The sequence below is a fragment of the Caenorhabditis remanei genome, chromosome II (genome assembly GCF_010183535.1).
Source record: "Caenorhabditis remanei strain PX506 chromosome II, whole genome shotgun sequence".
NCBI classification, from domain to species: Eukaryota; Metazoa; Nematoda; class Chromadorea; order Rhabditida; family Rhabditidae; genus Caenorhabditis; species Caenorhabditis remanei.
The window spans coordinates 18,627,042-18,642,221 of record NC_071329.1 but is presented as its reverse complement, the minus strand read 5'-3'; the positions used below and the strand labels follow the sequence as shown (position 1 = coordinate 18,642,221).

The following is a 15,180-nucleotide window of genomic DNA, read 5'->3' as shown; positions in this document are numbered from 1 at the left end:
CAAATAACAAGACAGTCCCCTACAGTCTCCTATTATCCCTTCATCTGTAGACATTGTGACGTGGCAGATGGTATTTGACCTGCCTCTCTCCTATTCACTCTCCTACATCATTATTTTCTTTATTTCTATTGGAGAATGCCTCTCCCTCTCTCTTATCCCGGCTTTCGATGTATTCTTGAAAATTTGGAAGCAGTTAAACGGTATGTCTAGTCTGTTCCGTGTAGATCAATCAGTATTATGTTATTTTCAGAGCACATATCATTGCCCGTGCACCAAGCCTTCAGAAAATTGATAAATTGATTCCCCTTTGTTTGGGAAACCTTACTATTGACTCTGGTTGGTTTAACAATAAGCTGACTATCAACAAATTATCAATCAAATGCGAAAAAGATGAAGTAAAATTCGGAAGGAAAGGGAAAAATTTCAGCCGGAAGATATCAGTGAGCCTCGAAGTCAAAATGAAGAAATTGATTAACTCTTATATCTCTGGAAGATCAAAAATCCTTGTGGACAAGTTCAAACTTCAATCCAAGTTCCATGTTCACAGTTTACTTCCAGATTTATTGCCTATAGATCAGAAGTTTAAACTGAACTCTTTGGATGCATTCTCCCATGTAGACTTTGAAGCTGCAATTTCTTTCATAGACACTTGTAGTCTTCCTCTGAAAACTGTGGTCACTATCCCTCAGCTCTCAACTTTTGATAACCAAGTTGTTAAGTTAGCGGAAACCCTTAAACTGAATCTCGATGATTACGCAAGAGTCACTGTTGAAGACCTTAAGAAGCTAAACAACAACCAAACAGTGATATTCAAACATTGCCGCTTCCCAAATATTGATATAGTTCCATTGATTGAGTATCACGTTGAAACTAAGAAAGATATTGGAACAACTTTTGTGATTTCAACAGGTGACAGAGATTTCATCTATAATATGTTAAGTGAGTTTAAACTCGCGTTAGGTGAATACAGAAGTGATTTGGATGGAGTAGATGAGAGGTATGTCAAATATATGGGAGTCAAACCTATTATTAGTTTTCAGATTCCTCCGGGGATCGTCTAAGTACTTGATCCCGATCAACAACGAGTCTAGAATCCATGTGTACGCAATCGACGAGCCAGAAGAAGGTGACCATTGGAAAATTGTGATCAAACCAGTGTCTGGATTATGATCTACTACTTCAAGTGACTCATCTCACCTTAATTTCAATTTTCGTTTTTTATTGTCTACTTTGCTTTCAAGTCTTTCAAGCCTGATTATTGTGACTTTCTGAAATAATCACTTAAATTTATTGTATCATTTTTCTCCTTTCGGCCATAACTTTTGCAATAAAGGCTGTAGACTCAAGCTTACTCCTGTCACTCACTGCCTGCTTATAGAAGGGATTTCCATAGTAGGATTGTCTAGAGACAGCATCTCGAGTCACCTGCATCTCTCCCAGCCTCATTCCTATTTAGACGACTTCAGATTCCCATCTATCCCATTATTTGCTCAACTTACAATCTCCTATTATTCCTTCATCTGTAGACATAGTGACGTGGCAGATTGTATTTGATCTGCCCCTCTCCTAGTCTCATTCACTCTCCAACCTCATTATTCCTTTTATTCCTATTGGAGAATGCCTCTCCCCCTCTCTTATCCCGGCCTTAAATGTGTACTTAAAAATTTGGAGACAGTTAAGCGGTAAGTCTAGTTGATTAGTGAGTTTTCCCCAATATTAAGTTGTTTTTAGAGCCCATATTATTGGACGTTCTCCATGTCTTCAAAAGATAGATAAATTGATTCCACGTTGTCTCGAGAATCTTCATATTGGAAAATGGAAGCTAGTTATCAACAAATTATGGATTACATGTAATGAAGATGAAGTGAGATTCAAGATGAATAGGAAAAAAATCATACGACAGATATCAGAGAGCCATGAAAACAAAATGAAGAAATTGATCAACTTTTTTAACTGTGGAAGGTCAATCATCCATGTGCACAGGTTGTGTTGGTGTGACAATTTGCTCCCAGACTTCTTGCCTGTCGATGTGAAGTTTAGAGTAAATTCTTTGAATGCAATCTTCCCTGGAGACTTGGAGACCGCTCTTTCTTTCATAGACTCTCGTAGTTTTCCTTTAAAAACTCTTGTCACTTCTCCCATGCCCTCAACTATCGACAGTCATATTGCCATCTCAGCTGAAACTATAATACTGTTTTTAGCTCAAACGGTTGTCACACTGGACAATCTTAAGAAAATTTACAACAAAAAAGTGGTATTCCAATCATTTTACCCTTTTAGAATTGATATAGTTCCATTGATTAAATATCAGATAGAGAATAAGAAAGCTACAGGAACTACTCTTGTGATTGCAGCAGATGGCAAAGGTTTTATCAAAAAGATGTTACGAAAGTTTGGAAAAGCGTTTGGAGAATACAGAAGTGCTTTGGATGATGTTAATGAGAGGTAGGTAAAATAATAAGAGAGTCAAATCAATTATTAGTTTTCAGATTTATTCCCGGATTGCCTAAGTTCTCCATCCCAATTAACAACGAGTCTAGAATCCAAGTGTACGCAATCGAGGATCCAGAACTCTTTAAAGATGATTTTCCTTATAACATAATTGTGAAATCAATATCAGAAATCTCTAGAATATAATCTGCCATCATCAAAATTGTTATTCCTTGTTTCTTTGTATCTTTTTACTTTTTTCGATTACGATAATAAAATTTTAAGAAACTATGGTATGACGAGTTACTTTAATTAAAGTGGTACGCTGATCACTGATCACCCCCGGATTCTTGATGTCTTGACTTTAAAATATCAATTTCCATCTCCCTTTTTCGGTTTCCCATCTTATCCAGGCCGTCGCCTCCTTACTGCCCCTTTCACCACCAGCGCCCGTCCCGATCGGTGACTCTTTTCCAGAAATGCTTTAGAATATTCTCTACACTGCTATGTTCTTAGGTGGCTGGAGAGTGTAGTTTAAACAAGATTCACATAAGGAATAACCGCAAACTATTAGTGCCTAAAGGCTTAGATAAGCAGATCTTCTTGCCACGTATAACCTCCATATCTAGGTTACGCCACAGCACTTACCTTTCTCGGGTCCTCATATTCCACCTCGACGGAACCCCAACCAAGTAAACGTGTCATTCCGGACAAAGTCTGCTTCAATGACCCAGCACAGTACTGCTCGTCGACTTCGAAGGATTCCACTGTAACCGACACAAATGTTGCTGAAGTTTGAGTCTTAGATTGCAAAAGCGCATTTCGGGGCAATAATCAAAAAAATTTCAAAAATTTGACATTTTTGAACGGGTTTTGAAAGTTATGATTTGTTTATTGTGGACGTTTAGGCGGGGAGGAAAAAATGATACAATTAATATAAATGAAAGTTGCGGAACATTGAAATTAATAAAAATACACAACGCATAAGTTTCGGGTTTGGAAGTCAGACAACACGAAACGAAAATTGAAATTGAGGTGAAATGAGTCGATGCTTCAAAGAAGTAAATCATAATCCAGACACTGGTTTCACAATTATTTTATAGGGACAATCTTCTTCTGGATCCTCGATTGCGTATACAAGGATTCCAGACTCGTTGTTGATTGGGATGGAAAAATTTGAAGATCCTACGAGAAATCTGAATATTAATAATTAATTTGACTCTCTTATATTTGATTTACCTCTTATTGACATCATCCAAATCGCATTGAAAACCACCGAACGCTAGTTCCAAGTCACTGAACATCTCCTTGATAACATTTATATTACATGTTGAAATCACAAAAGCGGTTCTAATATTTTTCTTTGTTTCAATGTGATATTTAATCAATGAAACCATATCAAGTCTGGAGGAGTTACAGTCTTCGAATACCACTGTGTGGTTGTTAAGTTTCTTAAGGTCTCTGACAGGTACTCTCCGACAATAAACGAGATTCAGATGAAGAGTTTCCGCTGACTGAACAACTGGATCGTCAAGGATTGGAGCGTTAGCGACAGTAGCCAAAGTTTTCAGAGGAAGACTACGAGGGTCTATATGTGGAATTGCGTTATCGAACAGAAAGGGTGCAGTCAAAGAATTCACTCTGAATTTCATACCGACCGGCAAGAATTCTGGGAGCGAACAGTCAAACCAACACAACTTGTCCACATGAATTATTCTCCTTCCACAGAAAAAAAAGTTGATCAATTTCTTCATTTTGTCTTCGAGACACGCTGATCCCACCCGGCTGAATGTTTTGCCATTCATCTCGAATTTTACTTCATCGTCATCAGAATATCGAATTATCCAATCGTTGATAGTCATTTCGTCACAGATAATACTGAAATCCTTCAAACGAAGTGGAATCAATTTATCGATTTTTCGAAGACCTGGTGCACGACCAATGATATGTGCTCTGAAAACAACATAGAACAGAGTGAATCTACAAAAATCAACTAGAATTACCGCTTAACCGCTTCCAAGTTTTCCAATACGCATTTAAATCCGGGATAAGTGAGGGGGATAGGCATTCTCTAATAGGAATGAAGGGAATAATGAGGTTGGAGAGAGACTAGGAGAGGGGCAGGTCAGATACCATCTGTCTCTGAAGGCGTACCCCAGATAACGGTGGGAATTCGCGGTATTTGCTCAACTCACATCCCCTACAGTCTCCTATTGTTCCTTCATCTGTGGACATTGTGACAGATGGTATCTGACCTGCACCTAGTCTTCTCTCACTCTCCAACCTCATTACTCCCTTCATTTTCCATAGATGGATGGGAATCTGAAGTCGTCTAAATAGGAGGCTGGAGTGTAACTGCCTCTATACAATCCTACAATGGAAATATGGTATAAGGTGAATAAGAAGTGATGGTATAAGGTGAATAAGAAGTGTCTGAATGCATGTCTTGTTAAATAAGTCCTAACGATTTCACTATGAATAGTATAATTTTGAATGTATGCCACCCCGACTGTAGGTTTTAAAAGTCTGAGAAGATGTGATGTGCAAAACACGTTTATTGTGATTGTCAATTTCATAAAGAAACAAGAAAAAAGGTTAATACCACAACTCAACTGAAAAGCATGGAATTAACATTGAATTTAAAAGGAATGAGTCTAATATCGATGTTTGAAGTGGTAGACTGCGGACACTGGTTTCATCACAATTTTCCATCGATCATCTTTGTCTGGATCCTCGGTAGCGTACACTTGGATTCTAGACTCGTTGTTAATTGGGATGGAGAATCTAGAAGATCCCGGGACAAATCTGAAAACTATAAGTTAGAAGTTTGATTGCTATTTATTTGACATATGTACCTCTCATTAACGCCAAGCAAATAGCATCGGAAATCACCAAACGCTTCGTCAAACTCTCTTAATATATCATTGATGAAAATTGTGGAAACCGCTGTAATCACAAAAGTGGTTCTAATATCTTTCTTTGTTTCAATATGATATTCAATCAATGATACCATATCAATACTTGAGAAGGAAACGCGTTCAAATACCACTCTCTTGTTTTTCAGCTTTTTAAGTTCTTCGAGTGTGATGGTAGTATTGAAAGATGATCCCAGAATGAGAGTTTCGGCTGAGGTGGCAATATAACTGTTGTAAGTTGAGGGCTCAGAGAAAGTGACCATAGTTTTTAGAGGAAAACTACGAGGGTCTATGAAAGGAAGTAAGGTGTCGAATTGATTGGTGTTCGCAGCCAAAGAATTCACTCTTAATTTCGAATCGACAGGCAAGAAATCTGGGAGCAAACTCTTATTCCAATTCAAGTTGTCTACATGAATTTTTGACCGTTCGCAGATATAAAAGTTGATTAATTTCTTCATTTTGTCTTCGAGGCTCTCTGATATCTGACAGCTAAATCTTTTCCCATTCATTTTAAGTTTCACTTCATCTTTTTCGCATTTGATTGATAATTTGTTGATTTTCAGCTTGTTGTAAAAACAGTCAGTGACAATAATAAGGTTTCCCAAACAAAGTGGAATCAATTTATCTACTTTTTGAAGTCCTGGTGTACGGCCAATGATATGAGCACTGAAAACATCATGATACAGAGTGAACTACACAAATCGACTAGACTTACCGTTTAACAGCATCTAAATGTTCCAAAACGCATTTAAATCCGGGATAAGTGAGGGGGATAGGCATTCTCCAATAGTAATGATGAGGAATAATGAGGTTGGAGAATGCATAGGAGAGAGGAAAGTCAGATACCATCTGTCACTGAAGGCGGACCCCAGACAACTGTGGGAATTCGCGTTGTGTAGTGTTTGCTCAACTCACACCCAGTCTCCTATCATCTCTTCATTTGTAGACGTTGTGTTGTAGCAGATGGTATCTGACCTGCAACTCTCCTATTCACTCTCCAACCTCACTAATCCCTTCATTCTCCATAGGTGAAGACTGTAAGGGGTGTCTGTTGAGAAAATAACGGGACAGATGGAAATCTGAAGTCGTCTAAATAGGAGGCTTGAGAATAACTGCCTCTATACAATCCTACAATGGAAATATGGTATAAGGTGAATAAGAAGTGAGGAGCCATCTGAATGCATGTCTTGTTAAATTGTTTAAATTTAAATGTATGTCACACCGATTGAAGGTTTGACAAGATCTAATGTGCAAAACACGTTTATTGTAAACAAGGAGATAATGAGACGAATATCAATTTTAAAAAGAAACAAGAAATAAGGCCAATACCACAACGCAACTGAAAAACATAGAATTAACATTGAAATTAATCGGGAATAAGTCTCATTTCGGTGCTTCAAAGTAGTTGATCATGATCCCGACACTGGCTTGATAACAATTTTCCATCGACCATCTTCTTCCGGATCCTCGATTGCATACACACGGATTCTAGACTCGTTGTTGATTGGGATGGAGAACTTAGGCAATCCGGGGACAACGATCCGAATTTCTGATAAAAAGAGATCCAGATGAGTTGAGACTGAAAGTGCAGAATCTGGAGTACCTTGAAAAGTGAGATCTACCAAATGATTTTCAATAATCGAGCAATTTTGGATAAACCAGAGATACCTTACAGAATGTTCTGAAATCAAAACGTGCGAGAAACTCATCCTTATCACTAGAGCACGGAATTTCCCTCTAACTCAACCGCATCCTGCATGAGACCCAATTCTCATATCTTAAAGATCTTGTAGAGGTAAGGAATTTGAGGAATGTAGATCTCGGGAAGTTCCATATCTCTGATATCGAATGGGCGCCACCCTCGGATCAGTTTTGACTTGATTGGAAAACGCAGCATCAAAATTGGACCGAAATGAATCTGGACTTGTGCTCTGCTTTACATTATCAGCTAGTTTTTATTGGTTCTTTAAAAAAATCAAACTTTTTTTCAACAGAATAGAAATTAGACATAAACATCTGGCTTGGAATCCCCAATCTTCTTCAGCGATCCTCTCGCAATCACTTCCATCTTCAGTGCTGGGTGGTACCAACCTTCAATCGGATGTTTACCATGATACAAGACCAAATCCCGATTGTAGTCTATTTTAATACCAATTCCTGGATAATCGGTTGAGTCACTGAAATAGAGAATTTATTGACTTTCAAAGCTGAAATATACCAACTGACCGTGGAATTTCAACTGGAAAAGTGTCTTGCAGATCCAAAGAATTGATCACTTCGTTTGTATCATATATAGATGAGTATAAACAGAAAGAGGTGCCAATTGGTCGATCGGAGGTTTTCCAGTTCTGAAATTCAAAATGTATATACGTATTTCAGACATATGTTTTATATATTTACCTCAATCAATAGACGAAGTTCATTGACTTGGAAATTATCATCATATAATACCAGACTTTGGTTCCTGAGACCGGTGTAGTAGTTGATGAGTGATCTAGAAGCGGATATGACCAAATCGAGACCCTTGCAGTTGATGATCTGAGAAAAGGATTTGAAAGTTTTTTTACAGCGATAATGGGATACCACTGGCTTTGTCAGCATTCGGAACTCCCCTTCGGAACTTTGGGTAAAAGTGAGATAAATGAATTCCAACTTGTCCAAATTTATATATCGAGTAAAATAATCAAACTTGGTGTTAAGCGAAGCCTTCATCCAAATTCTCGAGATGTTCAGTTTCAGACCATCTGATCTATCTGTTTCATACAAGAACTTGGGAACATCATATAAATCAAAGTCTTGGATATTGGAACCATTTTTGAGGTAGACATTGAAAAATTTTTCAATTGCCTCATCTGTAGATTTGTTCACACGGAGTATCGGAGTATGTTTGCCAGAATCAGAATCAAAAATGGTGGCGGTCATCGGATGGTTTAGGCCAAAAACCCAGAGTTTTTTGTTAATTTTTATTGAATTCGGCATGATTCTCACGAATTCAATGGTATATGGAAAAAGGGAATTGATGGTACGGATGCTTGGAAGGTGATGAAGGAGCTCTTGTCTGAATCATTTATTCAGGTTAGGGGCGAGAGACCATTCAAAAAGTTTAAAGTGAGCAATAGACCTACCGCTTAACTGCTTCCAAGTTTTCAAGTACACATTTAAGGCCTGGATAAGAGAGTGGGAGAGGCATTCTTTCAGTGGGGATGAGGGGAATAGTGAGGTTGGAGAAAGAATAGGAGAAGTGTAGGTGAGATACCATCTGTCACTGAAGGCGGACCCCAGATAACTGTGGGAATTCGCGTTGTGTAGTATTTGCTCAACTCACACCCCCTACAGTCTCCTATTGTCCCTTCATATGTAGACATTGTGACGTGGCATATGATATCTAACCTACCACTTGACCAATTGACCACTACCACGATTGACGACCGGCGGCTTCTTGTGTGCCCCAAAACATCATAAGCTCACAATGAAAATCCATTATCTGCAGTTGAAATTTAAGCGATCAGTGGATATAAGAGACTGTAGGGGGGGGGGGGGGGGGGGGGGGGGTGTGAACTGAGCAAATAACGGGACATATGGGAATCTGAAGTCTTACATGGGAAGTGTCCCTCCTGAAATCTTCCGAATAAGCCTAAAACCATTACGGTACCTCAAAAACTCGAAAAGTTACGAGTTCTCAAAGTGGAGTCATCGAAATTTTTGAAATTTTTTTTTTCAAAAAAAAAAATAACTCTACGAAACCTCCGAGAACGCAGCTATAATGTTGGAGTTTTCTTTGTTACGTCAGACACTACTTGTGTACAAAATATGGAAAGATTTCAGGGAGGACACTCCGGGTTATTCCCATGTTAGGTGTCTATGAGCGACAAGAAGAGATGAATCATTTGAACGGGAGAGGGAGCGGGAAAATAAGAGTTTTTTTTCAGTTTTTTTATTGTTGTAATCAAAAATGTAAAAAAATACAATGGAAGTAACTTAGAAACAAGGGATTCACAATTTTAATAGAGGCAGTTCATAATCTAGAGACTTCTGACACTGGTCTCACTATTATTTTATAAAAACCATCTTGTGATGCCTCGATTGCATACACTTGGATTCTAGACTCGTTGTTGATTGGGATGGAGAACTTAGAGGATCCAGGAATAAACCTAAAAACTAATAATTGGTTTGACTCCCTTATTTTTGATATACCTCTCATTAACATCATCCAAAGCACTTCTGTATTCACCAAACGCAAGTTTAAAGTTGAGTAATATCTGACTGATGAGAATTTCGTCACCCGTTAAGATCATAAAAGTTGTTCCTGTAGCTTTCTTTGTTTCAATATGATATTTAATCAATGGAACTATATCTATTCCGGAGTAGTTAACGCGTTCAAATACCACAGTCTTGTTGTTAAGCTTCTTAAGTTTTTCAACAGTGACTATCTCGTGATGAATTAGATTCATAACAAGGGTTTCTGCTGTCTTAACAACTTGGTCGTCCATGTTGGCAATAGTAGTGGACAGAGTTTTCAGAGGAAAACTACGAGGGTCAATGAAAGGAATTGCGACATTCAAAGAAAAAGAGAATGCACTCAAAGAATTCACTCTGAATTTCATACCGACCGGCAGGAAATTTTGGAACATTCTGTCACACCATAACAACGTGTCAACATGAATTATTGACCTTCCACAGAAAAAAAAGTTGACAAATTGCTTCATTTTGTCTTCACGGCTCTCTCCTCTCAGTCTTCCGAATATTTTCCCATTTGTTTCAAATTCCACTAATCTATTCCATCTAACTATTAAATTGTTGATAGTCATTTGTTCCTTTACAATCCAGAAATCCGACAAACGTAATGGAATCAGTTTATCTATTTTTTGAAGACCTGGAGAGCGGCCAATGATATGGACACTGAAATCAACATAATGCAGAGAGACACAAGTCAACTAGACATACCGTTTAACTGCCTCCAAGTTTTCCAGTACACATTTAAGACCAGGATAAGAAAGAGGGAGAGGCATTCTCGAATAGGAATGAAGGGAATAATGAGGTTGGAGATTGAGTGGGGAAGGGATGGGCAGGTCAGGTACCGTCTGCCACGTCACAATGTCTACAGAAAAAAGATAATGGGAGACTGTAGAGGGCCGTCTCGTTATTTGCTCAATTCACACCCCCTTACAGTCTTCTATTATCTTTTCATCTGTAGACATTGTGACGTGGCAGATGGTATTTAACCTGTCCCTCCTATTCACTCTCCAACGTCATTACTCCTTTTATTCTCCAGAGCTGGAGACTGTAAGGGGGTGTCAGTTGAGCAAAGAACGGGTCAGATGGGAATCTGACGTTGTCTAAATAGGAAGCTGGAGAGTAACTGCCTCTAGACAATCCTACTATGGAAATATGGTATAATATGAACAAGAAGAAGAAGAAGAACATGAACAAGAGTGAAGAGCCATCTGAATGCATGTCTTGTTAAATTAGTCAGAGATTTCTCTATGAATTGTTTAAATTTTAATGCATGTCACCCCGACTGTAGGTTTTCAGAGTCTGACAAGATCTAATGGGCAAAACACGTTTATTGTAAACAAGGTGATGAAGAAACAGTTGAAAGTTAAAGAAAAACAAGAAATGAGGTAAATTTAATGAACATCCACACCAGGCTGAAATGAGTCTCATGTCGATTCTTTAAAGTAGTAGATCATAATCCCAAAACTTCAGACACTGGTTTGATAACAATTTTCCATCGATCACTTTCGTCTCGATCCTCGATAGCGTACACTTGGATTCTAGACTCGTCGTTGATTGGAATGGAGAACTTATACGATCCAGGAATAAATCTGAAAACTAATAATTGATTTGTGTCCTTCATTTTTGATATACCTCTCATTAACGTCATCCAAATCACTTCTGTATTCACCAAACGCTTTTTGAAACTTACGTAACATCTTTTTGATGAATCCTTTGCCATCTGCTGCAATCACAAGAGTAGTTCCTGTAGCTTTCTTAGTCTCTATCTGATATTTAATCAATGGAATCATATCAATTTTAGAGAAGCGAAAACGTTCAAATTCCACTCTCTTGTTGTTAAGTTTCTTAAGGTCTTCAACAGTGACTATCGGATCAGCAACGAGAAGTAGAATAAGGGTTTCAGCTGAGGTGGCAATATTATTGTCGTAGGTTGAGGTATCGGGAAGAGTGATCATGGTTTTCAGCGGAAAACTACGAGGGTCTATGAAACGAATTGCGGTTTCGAACTCCCAATGGGAGAATACACTTAAAGAATTTACTCTAAATTTCATACCGACCGGCAAGAAATCGGGGAGCAAACTTAGACGCCAATTCAACCTGTCCACATAGATGATTGACCTTCCACAAATATAAAAGTGTGCCAATTTCTTCATTGAGTCTTTGCGGCTCACTAATCCCTTGTGGCTGAATGTTTTCCCATTCATTCCGAATTTCACCCCATCCTTATCATATTCAATCAACAATTTGTTGATAGTCATTGTATCATTCGCAATATAAAAACTCTCCAAACAAAACGGAATCAATTTATCAATTTTTTGAAGGCCTGGTGCACGGGCAATGATATGTGCTCTGAAAATAACATAATACTGATTGATCTACACGGAATAGACTTGACATACCGCTTAACTGCCTCCAAATGTTCCAAAACGCATTTAAGGCCGGGATAAGAAAGGGGGAAAGGCATTCTCGAATACGAATGAAGGGAATAATGAGACTAGGAGAGTGAATAGGAGAGGGGCAGGTCAAATACCATCTACCACGTCACAACTGTCTACAGATTATGAAGGGATAATAAGAGACTGTAGGGGGTGTGAGTTGAGCAAATAACGAGACAGATGGGAACCTTAAGTCGTCAATGATGCTGGGTATCGCGACGATGTCCGATCAGCAAGACAACGCGACCAAAGAACCACCACAATTGGAAGCCGTTCGCCGTATCTAATAGTGCAACAATCCTGTCTCAATCGGGCGCCACGCCGTAAAGTACAAGCCCATTAATGAAATCGACCTAATTCTGGCGCCGATTCGGAGAAGTGCAAAGTGGATGGACCGGTCTTCAGGAGTATTTAAGTTTGCTGCTCCAACGTGGAAACACAGTCTCAAGAGGAGATCACCAGAGTCACCTTCCACCCTCCTGTCCCCATTTCCCCGTTCCTTATTTCCCTATTAGCCCCTTTTCCTGTCTCCATTACTCCCCATATATTATTATTCTGCATATATATCTACTCAATAAACTTATATTAATCTGAACCACCTGTTGCCTGAATACAACTCAGTTTACTGGGAGAGATTCTGCCTGTAGACAATCCTACTATGGAAAAGTGGTATGGGCCGGGCCTATTTTCAAATTTTCATCGGCCCGGCAAGAAGCGAATTTTTCCAGAAAAACATGTTTTTTCCGCAGAAATATTTGAATAAGTAGTATTTGGGGCATTTTGTGCATTTTAGTGATAAAAAAGTACTTGAACAGTATTTTTGGGGTGTAAGAATTCAATAACAAATTTCACTCGGAGCCACCGGAAGACTATAGTCCGGTATCACGACAATTGCAGTTTTTGAAAGTCTGACATGATCAAATATAAAAAATATGTTAATTATGAAAGAGGAGGTAATAAAACAATTGACAATTTCAAAAAGAAACAAGAAATGAGGCAAAGGGAATAAAAATTGAAATTAAGGAGAAATAAGTCTCATGTCGATTCTTTAAAGTAGTAGATCATAATCCCAAGATATCAGACACTGGTTTGATAACAATTTTCCATCGACCATCTTCTTCTGGATCCTCGATAGCGTACACTTGGATTCTAGACTCGTTGTTGATTGGTATGGAGAACTTAGGCAATCCGGGAATAAGTCTGAAAACTAATAATTGGCTCGACTCTCTGATATTTTGAGATACCTCTCATTAACGCCATCCAAATCACATCGGAATTCCCCAAACTCTTGTTCAAACTCACGTAACATCTCACTGAGGAAATATTTGCCATCTGTTGCAATCACGAAAGTGGTTCCAATATCTTTCTTAGTTTCAACGAAATACTTAATTAATGGAATTATATCAACTCTGGAGGAGATGCAGTATTCAAATACCACAGTTTTGTTGTTAAGTTTCTTGAGGTCTTCAACACTGACTATTCGATGAGTAAAGACGTGCAAAATAAGAGTTTCTGCTAACTGAACAATTTGATATTTTATTTAACTATTTAAATATACAGAAAATGTCACTGGAGGTCAGGTAAAGTCCCTCACGAGACTAAACCTGAGTAAGGAAACCGGGAATAAGGAATTATAAAATATGTGTTGGGCAAGGGGGAGGGAGAATAAAGAAGAAAAAAAAATCAGAATCGTGCAATATTATTTACAAGAAGAGAGTTGAATTCCGATGGGCAAAGAAAATGGGGAACATTAATAGTTAAGGCATTCCAAATAGGTATTACAGTTGAGAAAAAATTAGAGCAATTAGGATTTATACAGATAAGAGACATTGGGCGACGGGAGGAGGAACTTAACCTGACATAGGTCTCAAGACTAGGAAAATATGAGGCGCCGATTATAAGATTGTATAAGAGAAGTAGTTGCGCTTTGAGCCTACGGTGGCGCATAGAAAAGAGGTCAAGTTGGGAGAGGCGATCCGAGTAGGAACAATAGGGGGTGTTACAGCGTTGAAGAATTTTCCGCGAAAAGAATCTGAGAGGAGTTTCGAGCTTGTGCGCTAGTTTAGATGATGGGGGAGGCGAATAAACGACGGAGCAGTATTCAACTAGAGGGAGTACATAAGTTTTGAATAGGAAGATATAAAATTGGGGAGAGTTGGATTTGAAAGATTTCAGTAGTTGTTTTGGACGGAGTAAGGCGAGAGCAACAGCCCGATTAATGTGCCTAGTGAACTTGAGATTAGGTTCTATTAATAAACCTAAATCCCTAACAGAATCAACGGAATCAATGAGGGAACCTCCAATAGTGTACGGGTGAGAAGAGTTTCGAGGTCCGAGACGAAGAAGGGCAGTCTTAGAGTGGGCCAGAGGTAAGGAGTTATCAGAAGCCCAAGACTCTACCAAGTCTATTCCCATTTGAAGTGCTAGAGGATCATGAGAGTAAAGCTTAATATCGTCAGCGAAAGCTGCGATACATAGCGATGAAATGTCAGCAAGTTTGAGCAGGAGATCATTAATAAAGACTAAAAACAGGAGAGGGCCAGAGACGGAGCCCTGGGGGACACCGGAGGTTTTGATTGTCGAAGCTTGAGTTTTCGGGAATAGTGATCATGGTTTTTAGAGGGAAACTACGAGGATCTATGAAAGGATGCGCGGTTTCGACGTGTCTACTGTAAAGTGCTTCCATAGAGTTGACTCTAAATTTCAGATCGACAGCCAAGAAATTTGGGAGCGGACTGTCATACCAACACAACCAGTCCACATGGATGATTGACCTTCCACAGGTAAAAAAGTTGATCAATTTCTTCATTTTGTCTTTTCGGCTTGCAAATAGCTTTCGGCTGAAATTTTTCCTATTCATCTCGAATTTCACCACATCCTTATCATATTCAATCAACAACTTGTTGATAGTCATTTCATCACTGTCAATAAAGAGATTCTTCAGACAAAGTGGAATCAATTTATCAATTTTCTGAAGGCCTGGTGCACGGGCAATGATATGTGCTCTGAAAATAACATAATACTGATTGATCTACACGGAATAGACTTTGCATACCGCTTAACTGCTTCCAAATGCTCTAAAACGCATCCAAGGCCGGGATAAGAGAGGGGGAGATGCATTCTTGAGTGGGAATGAATGGAATAATGAGGTTGAAGAAAGAATA

At 38.7% G+C, this 15,180-nt stretch overlaps 8 protein-coding genes across 8 annotated transcripts; 2 read left to right on the top strand and 6 right to left on the bottom strand.

Moving 5' to 3' along the window:
• Window positions 1-135: 135 nt before the first annotated feature.
• On the top strand, window positions 136-1,170 carry GCK72_007887 (uncharacterized protein; the record flags this gene model as incomplete). The annotated part of the gene is made up of 3 exons (XM_003097427.2): window positions 136-200; window positions 251-997; window positions 1,041-1,170. The coding sequence occupies 3 exons, from the start codon at window positions 136-138 to the stop codon at window positions 1,168-1,170; spliced, it is 942 nt and encodes a 313-aa protein (XP_003097475.2).
• A 447-nt stretch (window positions 1,171-1,617) lies between these two features.
• On the top strand, window positions 1,618-2,637 carry GCK72_007886 (uncharacterized protein; the record flags this gene model as incomplete). Its single annotated transcript, XM_053726513.1, has 4 exons — window positions 1,618-1,682; window positions 1,732-1,864; window positions 2,312-2,445; window positions 2,490-2,637. 4 exons carry the CDS (start codon window positions 1,618-1,620, stop codon window positions 2,635-2,637), a joined length of 480 nt encoding a protein of 159 aa, XP_053590707.1.
• Window positions 2,638-3,496: 859 nt separating this feature from the next.
• On the bottom strand, window positions 3,497-4,498 carry GCK72_007885 (uncharacterized protein; the record flags this gene model as incomplete). Its single annotated transcript, XM_003097462.2, has 3 exons — window positions 3,497-3,626; window positions 3,670-4,383; window positions 4,434-4,498. 3 exons carry the CDS (start codon window positions 4,496-4,498, stop codon window positions 3,497-3,499), a joined length of 909 nt encoding a protein of 302 aa, XP_003097510.2.
• A 586-nt stretch (window positions 4,499-5,084) lies between these two features.
• On the bottom strand, window positions 5,085-6,194 carry GCK72_007884 (uncharacterized protein; the record flags this gene model as incomplete). Its single annotated transcript, XM_003097479.2, has 3 exons — window positions 5,085-5,235; window positions 5,286-6,011; window positions 6,061-6,194. The coding sequence occupies 3 exons, from the start codon at window positions 6,192-6,194 to the stop codon at window positions 5,085-5,087; spliced, it is 1,011 nt and encodes a 336-aa protein (XP_003097527.2).
• Window positions 6,195-6,754: 560 nt separating this feature from the next.
• Window positions 6,755-8,535, bottom strand: GCK72_007883 (uncharacterized protein; the record flags this gene model as incomplete). Its single annotated transcript, XM_053726512.1, has 6 exons — window positions 6,755-6,939; window positions 7,437-7,522; window positions 7,572-7,693; window positions 7,746-7,883; window positions 7,929-8,403; window positions 8,471-8,535. 6 exons carry the CDS (start codon window positions 8,533-8,535, stop codon window positions 6,755-6,757), a joined length of 1,071 nt encoding a protein of 356 aa, XP_053590706.1.
• Window positions 8,536-9,360: 825 nt separating this feature from the next.
• Window positions 9,361-9,835, bottom strand: GCK72_007882 (uncharacterized protein; the record flags this gene model as incomplete). Its single annotated transcript, XM_003097515.2, has 2 exons — window positions 9,361-9,496; window positions 9,540-9,835. 2 exons carry the CDS (start codon window positions 9,833-9,835, stop codon window positions 9,361-9,363), a joined length of 432 nt encoding a protein of 143 aa, XP_003097563.2.
• Window positions 9,836-11,031: 1,196 nt separating this feature from the next.
• On the bottom strand, window positions 11,032-11,536 carry GCK72_007881 (uncharacterized protein; the record flags this gene model as incomplete). Its single annotated transcript, XM_053726511.1, has 2 exons — window positions 11,032-11,170; window positions 11,214-11,536. The coding sequence occupies 2 exons, from the start codon at window positions 11,534-11,536 to the stop codon at window positions 11,032-11,034; spliced, it is 462 nt and encodes a 153-aa protein (XP_053590705.1).
• Window positions 11,537-13,077: 1,541 nt separating this feature from the next.
• Window positions 13,078-15,136, bottom strand: GCK72_007880 (uncharacterized protein; the record flags this gene model as incomplete). The annotated part of the gene is made up of 4 exons (XM_053726510.1): window positions 13,078-13,216; window positions 13,261-13,535; window positions 14,889-15,021; window positions 15,072-15,136. The coding sequence occupies 4 exons, from the start codon at window positions 15,134-15,136 to the stop codon at window positions 13,078-13,080; spliced, it is 612 nt and encodes a 203-aa protein (XP_053590704.1).
• Between the last annotated feature and the right edge of the window lie 44 nt (window positions 15,137-15,180).